Source organism: Dendrobates tinctorius, unplaced genomic scaffold, assembly GCF_039654945.1.
Source record: "Dendrobates tinctorius isolate UK_male_01 unplaced genomic scaffold, ASM3965494v1 ptg000151l, whole genome shotgun sequence".
NCBI classification, from domain to species: domain Eukaryota; kingdom Metazoa; phylum Chordata; class Amphibia; order Anura; family Dendrobatidae; genus Dendrobates; species Dendrobates tinctorius.
The window spans coordinates 11,516,260-11,530,928 of NW_027361818.1; the positions used below are offsets into that span (position 1 = coordinate 11,516,260).

The window sequence follows — 14,669 nt, forward strand, 5'->3', positions numbered from 1 at the left end:
GCCCCCCGGTGGTGACTGTTATATACACACATCTGGTGCCCCCCGGTGGTGACTGTTATATATACACATCTGCTGCCCCCCAGTGGTGACTGGTATATACACACATCTGCTGCCCCCCGATGGTGACTGTTAGGGCAGTTTCACACGTCAGTGTCTCCGGTACGTGTAGTGACAGTTTTCTCACGTACCGGAGACACAGACACACGTAGACACATTCTAAGGGCAGTTTCACACGTCCAGATAATTCCGTACCGTGTCCGTGTGCATACGGAGGCCATCTGTGTGACATCCGTGTGCTATCCGTATGTCCGTGTTTACCATCCGTGTGCTGTCCGTGTGTCCGTGTCCGTGTATTTGAAAAATTAGTTTCAATGTTATCCCTTTGACTTTAAAAAATGCACACGGATCGCACACTGACAGCACACAGACAGCATCCGTGTGCGGTACGTGTTTACACGGACCCATTGACGGTCCGTGAAAACACGCTGACATCTGCATAGACACATTCATTTGAATGTGTCTACGTGTGTCAGTGTCTCCGATGCGTGAGAAAACTGTCACTACACGTACCGGAGACACTGACGTGTGAAACTGCCCTAATGAATGTGTCTATGCAGATGTCAGCGTGTTTTCACGGACCGTGTGTCCGTGTGCAAAACATGTCGACATGTCCGTTTTTGTGCAACAGCTGTTCGGACGGGAAGGTAAAGGAATTACGGAAGTGGAATTGAACCCGGAAGAACCCCAATACTGGCCCGGGGTATCCTCGTGGGTCCGAAACCTCCGGCACCGGCTGCAGACCCTCCACCGTATCGTCCATACAAAGCTCCAGGATCTCACTGCCCACACCCATTGACTTTCAGACTGGGGATCGGGTACTCGTGCTTGATCAATGCCCCCAAAACAAGTTAGAACCACGGTGGGAAGTGAACCCATACTGAGTGTTGCGCCGAATAAGCCCAGACGGGCCTGTGTACGAAATACAATCCGAAGGAAACAACGCACCTCTCACTCGGGTTGTGCACCGTAACATGTTACGACCCTGTACGTCTACCAACCCCCTGCCCCCGGTCTGGGACCTGGATGATGAAGAGGACTTCTCCGTCGCATCTGCGGGCTGCCCTAGTAGTGGCACTACAGTAGACCCGGGCATCCCACCAGAACCAACTATTCGACCACCCTCCACCACCCCAGAAGTCTCCACTACACCCAAGCTTCGACGCTCCAAGCGGTCAACAGCTGGCAAACCCCTGAACGTTACAAACAGGACCAGTTCGTATGGCGACAAAGACTGTCGTCCCAAAAAACTAACCCGAATCTACAAAAACCCTCGCCCGAGGACAGGCGAGCATACAGGGAGGGGGAGTGTGGGAGGAACGGCTCCCGTTGAGTATCCGGGCCGGAACCAAGGGAGCTGTCATCTGGGATCCGAGGGAAACTGTCCCCGGGGGCATAATTCGGGGACGGACCATTGTGACAGACAGATGTGTTGGGGGAGGGACCAGTATAAAGGAAGCAGGGAATTCCCGGGACGATGAGTTAGCAGACCGACACAGAGACAGCCGGAGACGGTGGGAGTGGCTGAAAGCGAGAGTGACTCACCAGTGCCAGGGAGGACGCTCACCGAGGACTCCAGAAGGACGGTACCGAGGTGATTATCTGGGACTTGCTGCCCCGCTCCAGCCCGCGGCCACTGCGGCCCCAGTTCGACCCGCGGCCGCTGCCGCCTCCCCCCAGCCCGCGGCTGCGGCCTACCCGCAGTCACCCGCGGCCGCTGCCGTCTCGCTCCAGCCCGCAGCTGCGGCCTGTTCCCCGCCACCTGCAGCCGCCCTGTTCTCACCAGTGGCCGCTGCAAGTACAGTACCGTCGGCGGCCACCACTGTCCCGCTCCGGTCCGCAGCAGGGGCCAGGCCTTTGCTGACCGCGGACTCCCCGTCGCAGCCGTTAGCTGTGCAGGTGGCCTGTCCTTTGCCATCACACTTCGCTGCTGCTTGCCCCAGGCCAGGGGCTGCGGCCCAACCGTCCAAGGACTCCGCCTGAGCCTGTGGGGCTCCAGTGTCATCAGCGCGCCGGAGTGCGCAACGACTTCATCAACGCCTCAGCAACTGGGCCCAGCAACTACTACGCCGAAAGACCACCAACCCGAACGGCGAAGGACGTCTGGACGGCTAAGTTGACTTTATAATTAAGGACCCGTAGTTGGCCATACCGCGGCCCTACAGTTGTGGCCAAAAGTATTGACACCCCTGCAATTTTGCCAGATAATACTCAGTTTCTTCCTGAAAATAATTGCAATCACAAATTCTTTGTTATTATTATCTTCATTTAATTCGTCTTAAATGAAAAAATACAAAAAAAATTGTCCTGAAGCCAAATTGGATATAATTCCACACCAAACATAAAAAAGAGGGTGGACAAAAGTATTGGCACTGTTCGAAAAATCATGTGATGCTTCTCTAATTTGTGTAATTAGCAGCACCTGTAACTTACCTGTGGCACCTAACAGGTGTTGGCAATAACTAAATCACACTTGCAGCCAGTTGACATGGATTATAGTTGACTCAACCTCTGTCCTGTGTCCTTGTGTGTACCACATTGAGCATGGAGAAAAGAAAGAAGACCAAAGAACTGTCTGAGGACTTGAGAAACCAAATTGTGAGGAAGCATGAGCAATCTCAAGGCTTCAAGTCAATCTCCAAAGACCTGAATGTTCCTGTGTCTACCGTGCGCAGTGTCATCAAGAAGTGTAAAGCCCATGGCACTGTGGCTAACCTCCCTAGATGTGGACGGAAAAGAAAAATTGACAAGAGATTTCAACGCAAGATTGTGCGGATGTTGGATAAAGAACCTCGACTAACATCCAAACAAGTTCAAGCTGCCCTGCAGTCCGAGGGTACAACAGTGTCAACCCGTACTATCCGTCGGCGTCTGAATGAAAAGGGACTGTATGGTAGGAGACCCAGGAAGACCCCACTTCTTACCCCGAGACATAAAAAAGCCAGGCTGGAGTTTGCCAAAACTTACCTGAAAAAGCCTAAAACGTTTTGGAAGAATGTTCTCTGGTCAGATTAGACAAAAGTAGAGCTTTTTGGGCAAAGGCATCAACATAGAGTTTACAGGAGAAAAAAAGAGGCATTCAAAGAAAAGAACACGGTCCCTACAGTCAAACATTGTGGAGGTTCCTTGATGTTTTGGGGTTGCTTTGCTGCCTCTGGCACTGGACTGCTTGACCGTGTGCATGGCATTATGAAGTCTGAAGACTACCAACAAATTTTGCAGCATAATGTAGGGCCCAGTGTGAGAAAGCTGGGTCTACCTCAGAGGTCATGGGTCTTCCAGCAGGACAATGACCCAAAACACACTTCAAAAAGCACTAGAAAATGGTTTAAGAGAAAGCACTGGAGACTTCTAAGGTGGCCAGCAATGAGTCCAGACCTGAATCCCATAGAACACCTGTGGAGAGATCTAAAAATGGCAGTTTGGAGAAGGCACCCTTCTAATATCAGGGACCTGGAGCAGTTTGCCAAAGAAGAATGGTCTAAAATTCCAGCAGAGCATTGTAAGAAACTCATTGATGGTTACCGGAAGCGGTTGGTCGCAGTTATTTTGGCCAAAGGTTGTGCAACCAAGTATTAGGCTGAGGGTGCCAATACTTTTGTCCAGCCCATTTTTGGAGTTTAGTGTGAAATGATCAATGTTTTGCTTTTTGCTTCATTCTCTTTTGTGTTAGATAATAATACCAAAGAATTTGTGTTTTCAATCATTTTCAGGAAGAAACTGAGTATTATCTGACAGTATTGCAGGGGTGTCAATACTTTTGGCCACGACTGTATAGTGACCGGCTGTTGCCGGGCATAGTCGTGTTCTACCCGTTTGTGTGTGTTTGTATAGAGCCCCTGCGAGGGCAGCCCGTGTTACCCCTTTGGTGATCCGGCCGGGACTGAGGAAAGTTCCCTCTAGTCTTATGAACGTTATTCTAGAAAGCACCTAATTGTCTCGCAACTCGTCACTGCATCCCGCGCACCTGCAAGCACCACACCCTCTCCCCAGGCAGGCAGGGAGCAAGTGTAGCCAGTTATGTCAGCATTCCTGAAGCCTCCCAATCCAAGGTTTCTGGGTCCGGGGCCTTTGTTAGCAGTCCTGCCGGGGACACATCCTGGTTACACAATCAGACGTCCTCCATGAGCAGGAAATAATCACAGAGTGAGAAGTCTCAGGGAGGGGTAAGAGCAGCATGTAGTGCAGCATTGGCTCCGAGCGCTCCTTCTCAACTAGAAGCAGGTCCGGGAGCAGCATCTTCATATGGATCCACATCCAGCAGGTAGGTAGCGGTATCCCTTCACATACCGGGTCACTTGCTACTTACCCTGTGAGGATCATTTCCAGCAACTGTCACTAACATCAGCAGCATGACGGCGATGGCTGTAGAATCTCAAAAGAATACGTACCAGGCCTTGTTACTAATGAGATTAACCCCGTCTTCTCCGTCGCACGGGATCTGCCTTGTGTCCCTTAGGGAGTAGACGTCATTTTAACTTTGTGCAATATATTTTATCAGAAAAACCTTCTTCTCTTCCTGGACTGATCATTTACTCTCCATGTAAAATGTGCCGTCATTGCAGACAGATTTTCGCTCCCACGTGCGACTAAATCGGACGAATGCAATCCTATTAAAAACAGCATTCGGACCAATGTTATTCTATGATTGTGTGTTCGAATCGGATCACGACCGAACTGGAAAAAAAAAAATCATAGCCTGCTGCGGTCTTATGCCGAAATCGTATCACATTCACCAATGGAAGTCAATGGGTGCGAGAAAAAAATCTCACAGCAATCGAACAATGTGAGCGCCGTCCGATTTTTACACATCGATGTCCCTGAAAAACCGACATTTCATCTACCGCATACAGTAAAATCACAGCGGGACCCAACAGGATAGAATACATATATACACATGCAATAGATGGATATAAAGATGTCAGTGACATATAGAATCAGCGCAGTGCCTGTGTCGCTTCCATGTATTGAATGAATAAATCTGTGAAAGAAATGGCATAGGATTCCCCAACATTTTATTACGCAGCAGCAGGAAAGCCGACGGCTGGGGGCAGATGTGTAAACCCTGGGAATGGGGTATGTTATGAACTCATTTTCTGCTCCACCAGTTGAGAGTTCTCCTTCCGTTCTCCCTCTGGTGGTGACAGGAGGTAGTGAGGTTGGTTTAAGTGGTAGTGATCTGCCACCTGATGAGGAGGATAACGATTGGATCTCTGGAGTATCAGACTGGATATAAGACAGCCGGTGCCCTATCCGGGTGCTGGTGATTCAGTCTGCTTCTCAGGTCTTGGACTTCAGCTCTCTTCCAGTTTTCTCAAGTTAAGTTTGTTTTTTTGCTAATGTTCACACTTGCTCTTGTTGGTCAGCTCAGTTTTTGTGTGGTCAGCCGGCCCGGCTGGGGTTATGCTGAACTTCCACTCCTATTTATCTGTATTTGCCAATTTGCCTTTTTTGTCCCTTATTAGATTGGCCTCTTTTTGCGCTGTTTCAGAATATTTCAGAGTGCTGATATAGTGGGAGAAGTCTAGTGACTTCAGGGTTAATTTTGCTATCAGAAGTGTTGGACATTATTTTGGTAGGTTTTTTGGCAGATTGCAGACAGTGGCTTTCCTTTCCTGTCCTTTCTAGTTAGTTTGGCCCCATCGTTTGCTCAGCCTATTTTCCTGCCTTTGTTTGTGTTTTCATCTTGTTTCACCGTCAATACATGTGGGGGGCTGTCTTTCCTTTGGGGTCTGCTCTGGGGCAGTTAGTTTTCCTCTTTCCCTGCTTTAGGCTTATGTAGCTCTCCGGTTGTGACGAGGCGTCTAGGACCATCGTAGGAACGCTCCGCGACTGCTGCTAGTTGTGTGGTTAAGATCAGGGATCTGCAATCTGCATAGTTACTAACCTCTCTGGTTTTCTGAGACTTAGCTTTTTGTTTTTTTTCCTCCTCGGTGACCCATTCATAACAGGGGTAATAGTATTGAGGGCATCTTATAGACGATGTCAGCTGACAATACAAAAGTGACATCAGCGCCCCAACCATCACACCGCTTGCCACCGCCACACGGCAAGTGGGAAGAGTGAGGCTAAGTGACAGATTTGGCGCATCTTAAGGCTGTGTTCACACGTAGCTTTTTTTGTGTTTTCACAGCGTTTTTAAGCGCCCCATTTTGCTGCGAAAATGCAAAAAAGCATCCCATGCATTCCTATGGCATTCCACACATGCTGTGCAAATGGAATTGCATCGGGGAAAAATACGCAGCATGTTCATTCTTTGTGCAGAATCGCGGGAAAATCCGCACACATAGGTATGCATTGTTCCGCTCACTTTCCGCATGTGGCTATGCCCACCATGCTCAAAGTAAATGGAAAATGTGCGGATGGTACCCACGGTCTGGGGGAGAGGAGACTGTCCTCCAGACTCTGGGTACCATATCCCTGTAAAAAATAGAATTCAAATAAAAAAATGGTCATATTCTCACCTTCCGATGTCCCTCGCAGCGTCACCAGGCCTCAGCGATGCTCCCGGCAAGTCCCGTTCCCAGTGATGCATTGCGACAATGACCTTTGATAACGTCAAGGTCTCACGATATCGCGACGTCATCAAAGGTCATTGTCGCAAGGTATCCCTGGAGCGGGACTTGCCGGGAGCATCGCGATGATCGGAAGCGCTGGAAGGTGAGAAAAACACGATTTTTTAATTTTTTAAATTATTTTAAACTTTATAACTTTTTACTACTGAAGCTGCATAGGCAGCCTCAATAGTAAAAAGTTTGTCACACTGGTCAAACACTATGTTTGACGAGTGTGACCAACCTGTCAATCAGTTCTCCAAGCAATGCTACAGATAGCTTGGAAAACGCTAGTATTCTGCAAGCTAATTATGCTTGCAAATTGCTAGTTTTTCTGTGGGAAATAGGCGGAAATTTAAAATGCAGTTTTCTTGCATATTTCCCGCAGAATGGAATCCCGGAATGCCTGCGGAAATTTCCGTGGGAATTCCACACTTGTGCACATAGCCTTAGGATGCACCATTTCTGGGGCATCTGAGAGCTGATGTTTTCAGTCTGGAGAGGGCCAATATCCATGGCCCTTTCATAGCTTATTAACATCAGCCCGCTGCTGTCTGCCTAACCTTTACTGGTTATTAATTATAGGTGGACCCTACGTCATTTTTTTGGGGAGTCCCCCATTTTAATAACCAGTAAAGGCTAAGTATACAGTTGTGAGCTGATATTAATAGCAGGGGAAGCTTCAGGGTATTAACCCTTTCCTAGACTATAAACATCTGCCCCAAGCTGTCTGCTTTCCCTCTGCTGGTTAAGAAAATTTCTGGGGCTCCCACGCCATTTTTTTCAGAAAATATTTTAGTAAAAAAAACATCTACAGTGAGCTACACACACAAAACACTGATTATACTATCTCGCTCATATATATATATATATATATATATATATATATATTGAAGAATATTTCCTTTGAAAACTATGTATAAATTACAGAGAATTTCTCTATGTAAAAGATCATGTTAAAATCACATTGCAGTCAGATTGCATTTGCATGTAAATCAGATGTCATTCAAGTGCTAGGTCTTAAAAATCAGATTGTACTGGCATGAAAAACACATGACTCTCATCCCACTTTTCTGGAACAAAATTGGACTGAATTTAAAATCGTTAGTGTGTCTCCCGACTTAATGAGGTAGGACAGTTGATGCTTTTAAAATTCTATAGAGGAAGAAGCTAAAGGCACAGATATTCCACTGCGAGTTCTCCAGAAACAGTAGTTACACTTCTCCATAGAACTTTATGAGCACTAACTGTCATCTCCTATCTCAGGAATGGGAAAATCTGTATTCACTGAAGATACATTTTACCTGAAGAATTTGAGAATGAATGATCAGTCAATGAGGAAGACGGATTTCTCTAACAAAATATATTATTTTTTTTTTATTCCAGTGTACTATTAATTAAAGAAAAACAAAAATATAACGACGGTTACTCTTTAAAGAGAGTTGTGATGAAGGAGCGGTCGCCATCTTAGATGTGGGGCCACATATCTGAGCTTGGCATCCATTTTGGTCTAAGTTCAGAAATTACAGGCAGCTAAAGGCTTCTATATCCCCAGGCACTGTGTACTTAGTGAATACAAGCAGGATTTAGTGTTCCAATGCTAAATCACCAGGGCATTGGTGTGATAATGAGGATAGGCCCAAAACAGAGCTTCAAAGCTCAGGTACAGAGCCGTGCCAGCAGGGGGCCAGATAAAGCCTGAAGGCTTCAATTAGAATGTATCTGCTAGCAGACACAGGAATATGCATCCTTTGTGTGTCCCAGACACTGTGGCTCCATCCTATGAACATGAATTATGAACTCATCTTTCGAGTTATGGACACATGAAAATATCCGAGTGACCCTGAGGGAATCGTGCATCTGGCAGTGTGACTCCCGAGTCGATTAGAGCACTGATTCCTGAGATATAGAGATTGGCCCTCTACAGTGACCCAATAGGGCCATGTTTGCACTCCACACGACCGGCAAAGCAAACCGCATTCACTCGTACCTCTCATGTTCTGATCCGATCATGCTGTAGAAAGTTATCCCCTTTCTTAGATATTGGAAATAAGTTCTGCAAAGAGCTAAAGGGTGGAGATTATTAGCCCACCCTCTGACACAGGGGGAGGAACCCAGCGTGTTTAAGGGCTGGCAGCCCCTGGCATTCATTCTTTCACACAGAAGATCCAGACGATGATGAGCTAAGAAGGACCTGGGGACAGACCTGCCGAGGGGAGCAGCGGCCCATGCTTTGGGGGTCTGTCCAGCAACTAAGATTCTTGTACCTGTGGACTGCAGAGCTCCCTGGCAACCGCATGCACCCTACAATACAATCTGGTAAATTGACCTCCAGCTTAATATCTCTAAGCCTTGTACCCTTATTGTTATATCTTTTCTCTGACTGCAAATTTACTGTATATTTCTGTAATTATCTAGTGCGCCCTTAAGGCAATTAAACTATAAACTTAATCTTGGGCTGATGCTTTTACTCTGATCACGAATCTTAGAACCCCCAGCAGGTAACAGGACCTCCTCCCCGGCGACCATTTGCTCTAGGTGCAGTTCCCTTACTGACCTGAGAGACAAAGGGGGGCGCCGGAGAGCTGTGCCTGTGTAGTTACGTCACGGTGGTGATGTGGGAGGAACGGGTCCGCGTGTGTGTTCCTCCACAAGAGTTCTGCTAAAAAACCTATTTATGTCAGTCATTACCAATGTTCAGAAAACCCTGGCACTCACCACGACATGTAGAAAATGTCTTTGATTACATAAAGGACACAAGAACATTTGACATAAGTGTATGTCTGAGTGGCTGTTTTGTTTAATGCAACGTCTTTGCAGCGACAGGGCCATGTCCTTCTGATCTTTGGTATAGTGTGTGGACTTATAAACTTTCATAAAGCCACCAAGCATTCCTATGAAGAGGTCAGGAAACTCGTGAGTGATTTAGGACTTCTAACTCTTAGAGATAAACTGGTGCCAGCCTTCCTTCTTCTGTTCTGTTTAAGAGTTATCTTCGGCTAGGTTCAGATTTGCGGATGTGAGAGCTGCGGAGGGCTGCGTAGCTCCTCCGTGAAGCTCCGCCCACTGCCACACCTCCTCTATTCAACTCTTCCTACATCTGCATGCGGCCTGCGTACCTATCGTTAACATTGGGCACGCAAGCTATGCGGATGTATGCGGATGCGTCCGCATGCGTCGTTTTGACACTGCGGCGACCGCAACAAAATGCAACATGTTGCGTTTGCAGGTCTCCACAGCATCAAAACGACGCATGCAGATGCATCCGCATACATCCGCATGGCCTGCGTACCCAATGTTAAAGATAAATATGCAGGCCGCATGCAGACATAGGCAGAGCTGAACGGAGGAGGTGCAGCAGTAGGCGGAGCTTCACAGTGGAACTACACAGCCCTCCGCGGCTCTCACATCCGCAAATCTGAAACCAGCCTTAGTTGTTGCTTCTTACCCCCCTCACCCGTTTCTCCATAGTGCCTAGGAATTCATCTTATATTACATTTTAATTCATGCTGGATGTAGAGTTGAGCGAAACGGGTAGGGCAAATTCAAAAATCGCCGACTTTCGCCAAAGTCGGGTTTCATGAAACAAAACCCGAGCATAGCGTGAGGTCAGCCATGAGGTCGTCGACCCGAGCGCCAAAGTCGCGTTTCAAATGATGCTTCCAGCGCCTTTTTTCAGCCAATGATGGAGGACGCACACTGTGGGCAACGCGATGACATGGGCAGCGGCCACCACCATCTTTGAGAAGCTCATGGCCTACGCTGTCTCATGCTATGACCTACCCAGTCGGCACTTCTTTTCTCGAAAAGCCATCCCAGCCCTCCACCTGCATGTGAAAGACAGCATTGTCCATGCACTCAAGCAATCAGTGAGTGGAAAGGTGCACCTCACAACAGATGCATGGTCCAGTAGGCATGGCCAGGGCCGTTACGTGTCCATCACTGCCCACTGGGTTAATGTGGTGGATGCAGGCTTCACAGGTGACAGCGGCGGTGGAGCACTGCTGCCTAGCCCACGGTATAGAAAAGTTGCCTGTAGGCTTTCGACCCTCCTCCTTAAGCGAAAGCTCGTCCACAGAGCCCAGTCGCACGAGCACTCCATCCGCAGCTGGCAGTGTTGCACACGAGGTGTCCCACTATCGAACAGCTAGTGGTAAGCGTCAGCAGACTGTGTGAAAGATGATGTCTTTGGGCGACAACAGACACACCGCGGAGGTACTGGCAGACTACTTGCAATGACAAACTGAGTCATGGCTGGGCAGTCTACATCTTGAGCCAGGCAAGGTAGTCAGAGATAACGGCCGTAATTTTGTGGTAGGCATAGGCCTTGCAAAACTCACATACCTTGCCTGGCTCACACTTTGAACCTGGTGGTGCAGTGCTTCCTTAATTATCCGGAGTTAACATCCCTGCTCCATAAGGTGCGAAGACTGTGCTCGCACATCCGTCGCTCGCCCGTACACTCCAGTCGTATGCAGAAGCTGCAGCGATTGCTCCACCTCCCCAAGCACCGCCTAGTTATAGACGTTGCAACAAGGTGGAACTCCACCCTGCACATGGTTGAGAGGCTGTGCAAACAGAGGCAGGTTGTAATGCATTTGTGGGAGGATACACGGGCAGGCAGTTTGAGGGCAGACATGGAATTGTCGGGTGTGCAGTGGTCAAAGCTGAAAGACCTCTGTAAAGTCCTTCAGTGTTTTGAGGTATGCACATGGCTGGTAAGCGCTGATGACACCATCATAAGCATGAGCATGCCACTTATGCGTCTGCTCATGCAAAGTTTGACGCACATTAAGGAACAGGCATCTGCAGCGGAGGAGGAGGAGGGAAGCCTTGCTGACAGTCAGCCATTGTCTGGTCAGGGAACTGTCCTTGACGAGGTGGAGGAAGAAGAGGAAGAGGAGGAGGATGATTATTTTGGGCAGGAGGATGCTTCTCAGGGGGCAAGAGAAAATGTTGGCGTTCCAAGATCAGGTACAGGGTTTGTGCGTGACTGTAGAGATGAGGATTTGCCAGAAAGTGCTCCTCCACCCAGCACTCGCAGTGCATTATTGACACCTGGTACATTGGCCCACATGTGCGATTATGCCTTGCGGATCCTAAAAAGGGACCCCCGCATTGCCAAAATGATGAAGGATGACGACTACTGGCTGGCCAGCTTCCTCGATCCACACTATAAAGGCAAATTACACAACATCATGCCACAGGAGAACCTAGAGCTAATATTGGCTAACAAACAAGCAACTCTGGTAAATCGTTTGTTTGAGGCTTTGCCAGCACACAGCAGCAGTGCTGTTTCTCCCACGAGCCGTAGCGGGCACAATGGAAGTGTCATGGTTTGCTCAGCTTGTGGGATTAGGTAGTGCAGAGGTTAATGTGGACGGCCTCACTCTGAGATTCTGGGAGGCTTTTTATAGCCTCATTGTGGGCTCATTCCTCGTCACTTATACTCAGACCCTTGGCCGAGTGTGTGACCCTGGTGTGCTTTGTGACTGTGATACTTTGTGCTTGCTTGGTTTTGATCCGGTTCTGTCCCTGTTACGAGTGCTGCCTGTTCCTTTTGTACTGCTCTGCTATTCCTGTTATATGACTCTTTTGCCTTGGACCTGACTACTCTCTGACTGCCTCCCTTGTACTGCATTGCTATCTCTGTGTATGATTCATTGCTTACGTTTTGACTATTCTCTGCTTGTCCCTCTGGTACCGCGCCGTCCTCCCCTTGTATGACCCCCGTTTGTCTGACCTGAGTTTTTCCTAGCCTTTGCTCCAGGATTCCTGTAATAGAACCCTATCCTGCAGCAGGATGCTAAGCCACGCCCCCTGTGGTCACATGATCGTAGGTCCTTGTACTGCTAAACTACTTTCAGTGTCGCAGGTCCTGTTGTCTGAACACTCCCTGCAGTATCGGACTCCGGGCCCTCCCGTAGTCTGGGTGAGTTACCCTGTTCAGCCGCAGCAGTCCGCCGGCGCTGACAGGATCCTGATAGGAAGAGGTGTTCATGGTGCACACAGCAGAAGTGGCATTGGAGACAGGGGTTTCATGACCATGTTGAGGACTGATCTCTCAAGTACCGCTCACACGACTGCTAATACTGCATCTATTAAAAGTGACAGGAGATAGCAGTTGTCAACTATGGTTACAAACTACTTTTCCTCCCATATTGATGTTCTCCCTCACAGCTCATTCCCCTTTGACTATTGGGCCTCTAAACTGGACACCTGGCCTGATTTGGCACAATATGCCTTACAGGAGCTCGCTTGTCCTGCTGCTAGTGTGTTTTCTGAAAGAGTCTTCAGTGCTGCTGGATCAATCCTGACAGAAAAAAGGACCCGTCTGTCGACCCAAAATGTGGATGATCTAACCTTCATTAAAATGAACCATGCATGGGTTTCAAAGGATTTTGTCCCACCTTCCCCTAATGACACATAGGTTGCCAGAAAACTGCCTCGCTTTTGTTCTCCTCTTCCTCGGACTTGCCCAATTCTGCCATTTGCAGGTGCTGAATGTCCAGCCTACACATCAACATATGCCATTTTTTAAACCTCTCTAACTGGGCTGCCCCCCCCCAAGGGCTGGGGTCAACACCTGGCGCACCCGGGCAAGTGCTGTTGCTCTGAACAGGTGGATGGGCCCACTGATGGCCGACTGCACTGGCACAGGGCCCCTCATAGTACAACACAGTGTCTCTGACGGTGGGGGGGCCCACTCGCCGTCAGACACGCCAGCGTACTATGAGGGGCCCTGTGCCAGTGCAGTCACCCACGATTGTGCCCCCTGCTTGGTCATGGCCACAGCACTTGCAAGTTGCAATACTTACCTCTCCGTGCTCCACCGCTGTGTAGTCTGGGCAGTTAAATCCTTCACAGGAACAGCCACCATAAATTTGGTGTATTGATCGATGATGGTTAAGATGTAGCTATGGCCTGTCCTGCTGGCCTCTACCTTCAGATGATCAATGACTACCATTTGTAATGGACGTCAGCTTACAAGCAGATGCAGTGGTGCTTTATGATCACCTTTCACAGTTGTGATAGTCACAGACATGTGACATTCCTGCAACCATTTTTCAATGTCTCCTCTCATGCCAATCCAATAGAATCGCCTACGGCCTGTGGCTTCTGTCTTTTGCCCTCAAAAATGACCAGACACATCATGATAGGCAGTGAGGACCATGTCTACATCTCTCCCTGTGATCACAATTTGATGTAGACGAGTAACGGTGATGTGATCCACGCTACTGCGATAAAGCAATCCTTTCTTCACAAAGAACCTTTTTCGCTGTCTCCACAGACACAGTAATTGATGGTCTGCATCGCCTCTGCAACATCTTCCGGGAGGTTTTCACGCGATGACTAATTCCCAAATGTCTGCAAACACAACTTTCTGTCTGTACTTTTATCCATGTACTTTCCAGTAGTGGAGAGTCTGGACTGGCTTACTGAGATTGAAATATATACGAAGATTTAAAAGCACCACAACACTGTATACTGATGAATGCTTCAAATACCTTTCCCTTTTTCTACTTTTTAAATTCTGGTGTAATACATAATGAGCCTGTGATTGTCTGTGTCTGACTCCGGAAGTGTAGACAGAAATTTTCAATTACCCTTAGACTGGATACACCTGCTCTGTGCTGATACAGTACCTTTGTTCCAAATTTTTTAGTAAGGTATCATCCATAGTGAGTGAGCATGTGTGGTTTACGCCTTCTATATGTACGGTGAATCGGAGATACCAATTTTTACCCTATACTCTATACAGCTTGTATCTTGTTATACAGTACCATTGGTCGACATTTAGTGTTACGGTCAAATCCATACTGAGTAAGCGTATGAGAGTGACTACGGGACTATGTATACAGAGATTTCAATTGTACCCTATAATATATATACTTGCTATCTTGTTATCCAGTACCTTTTTAACAACATTTTTATTATGGTCAAACCCAGACTGAGTGAGCGTCTGAGGGTGACTACGGAAATATATACCAAGATTTCAAATTTGGCCAACACTGTATACAGCAGTACGCTTCTGATACAGTAACCTTTTTTGCTATT

At 48.0% G+C, this 14,669-nt stretch overlaps 1 protein-coding gene across 2 annotated transcripts in view; it reads left to right on the forward strand.

The window, feature by feature from the left end:
• Window positions 1–4,169: 4,169 nt before the first annotated feature.
• LOC141050254 (phospholipid scramblase 3-like) overlaps window positions 4,170–14,669 on the forward strand; it is a 40,592-nt gene continuing 30,092 nt past the window's right edge. The window contains exon 1 of one of the 2 annotated variants that reach the window (XM_073547130.1): window positions 4,170–4,321. In XM_073547130.1, coding sequence (XP_073403231.1) covers window positions 4,303–4,321 — 19 coding nt within the window. In that variant the 5' untranslated portion in view covers window positions 4,170–4,302. Of the gene's footprint in view, window positions 4,322–11,233; window positions 11,586–14,669 lie in introns of those variants that run through there. The other variant, XM_073547129.1, reaches the window with a different exon arrangement.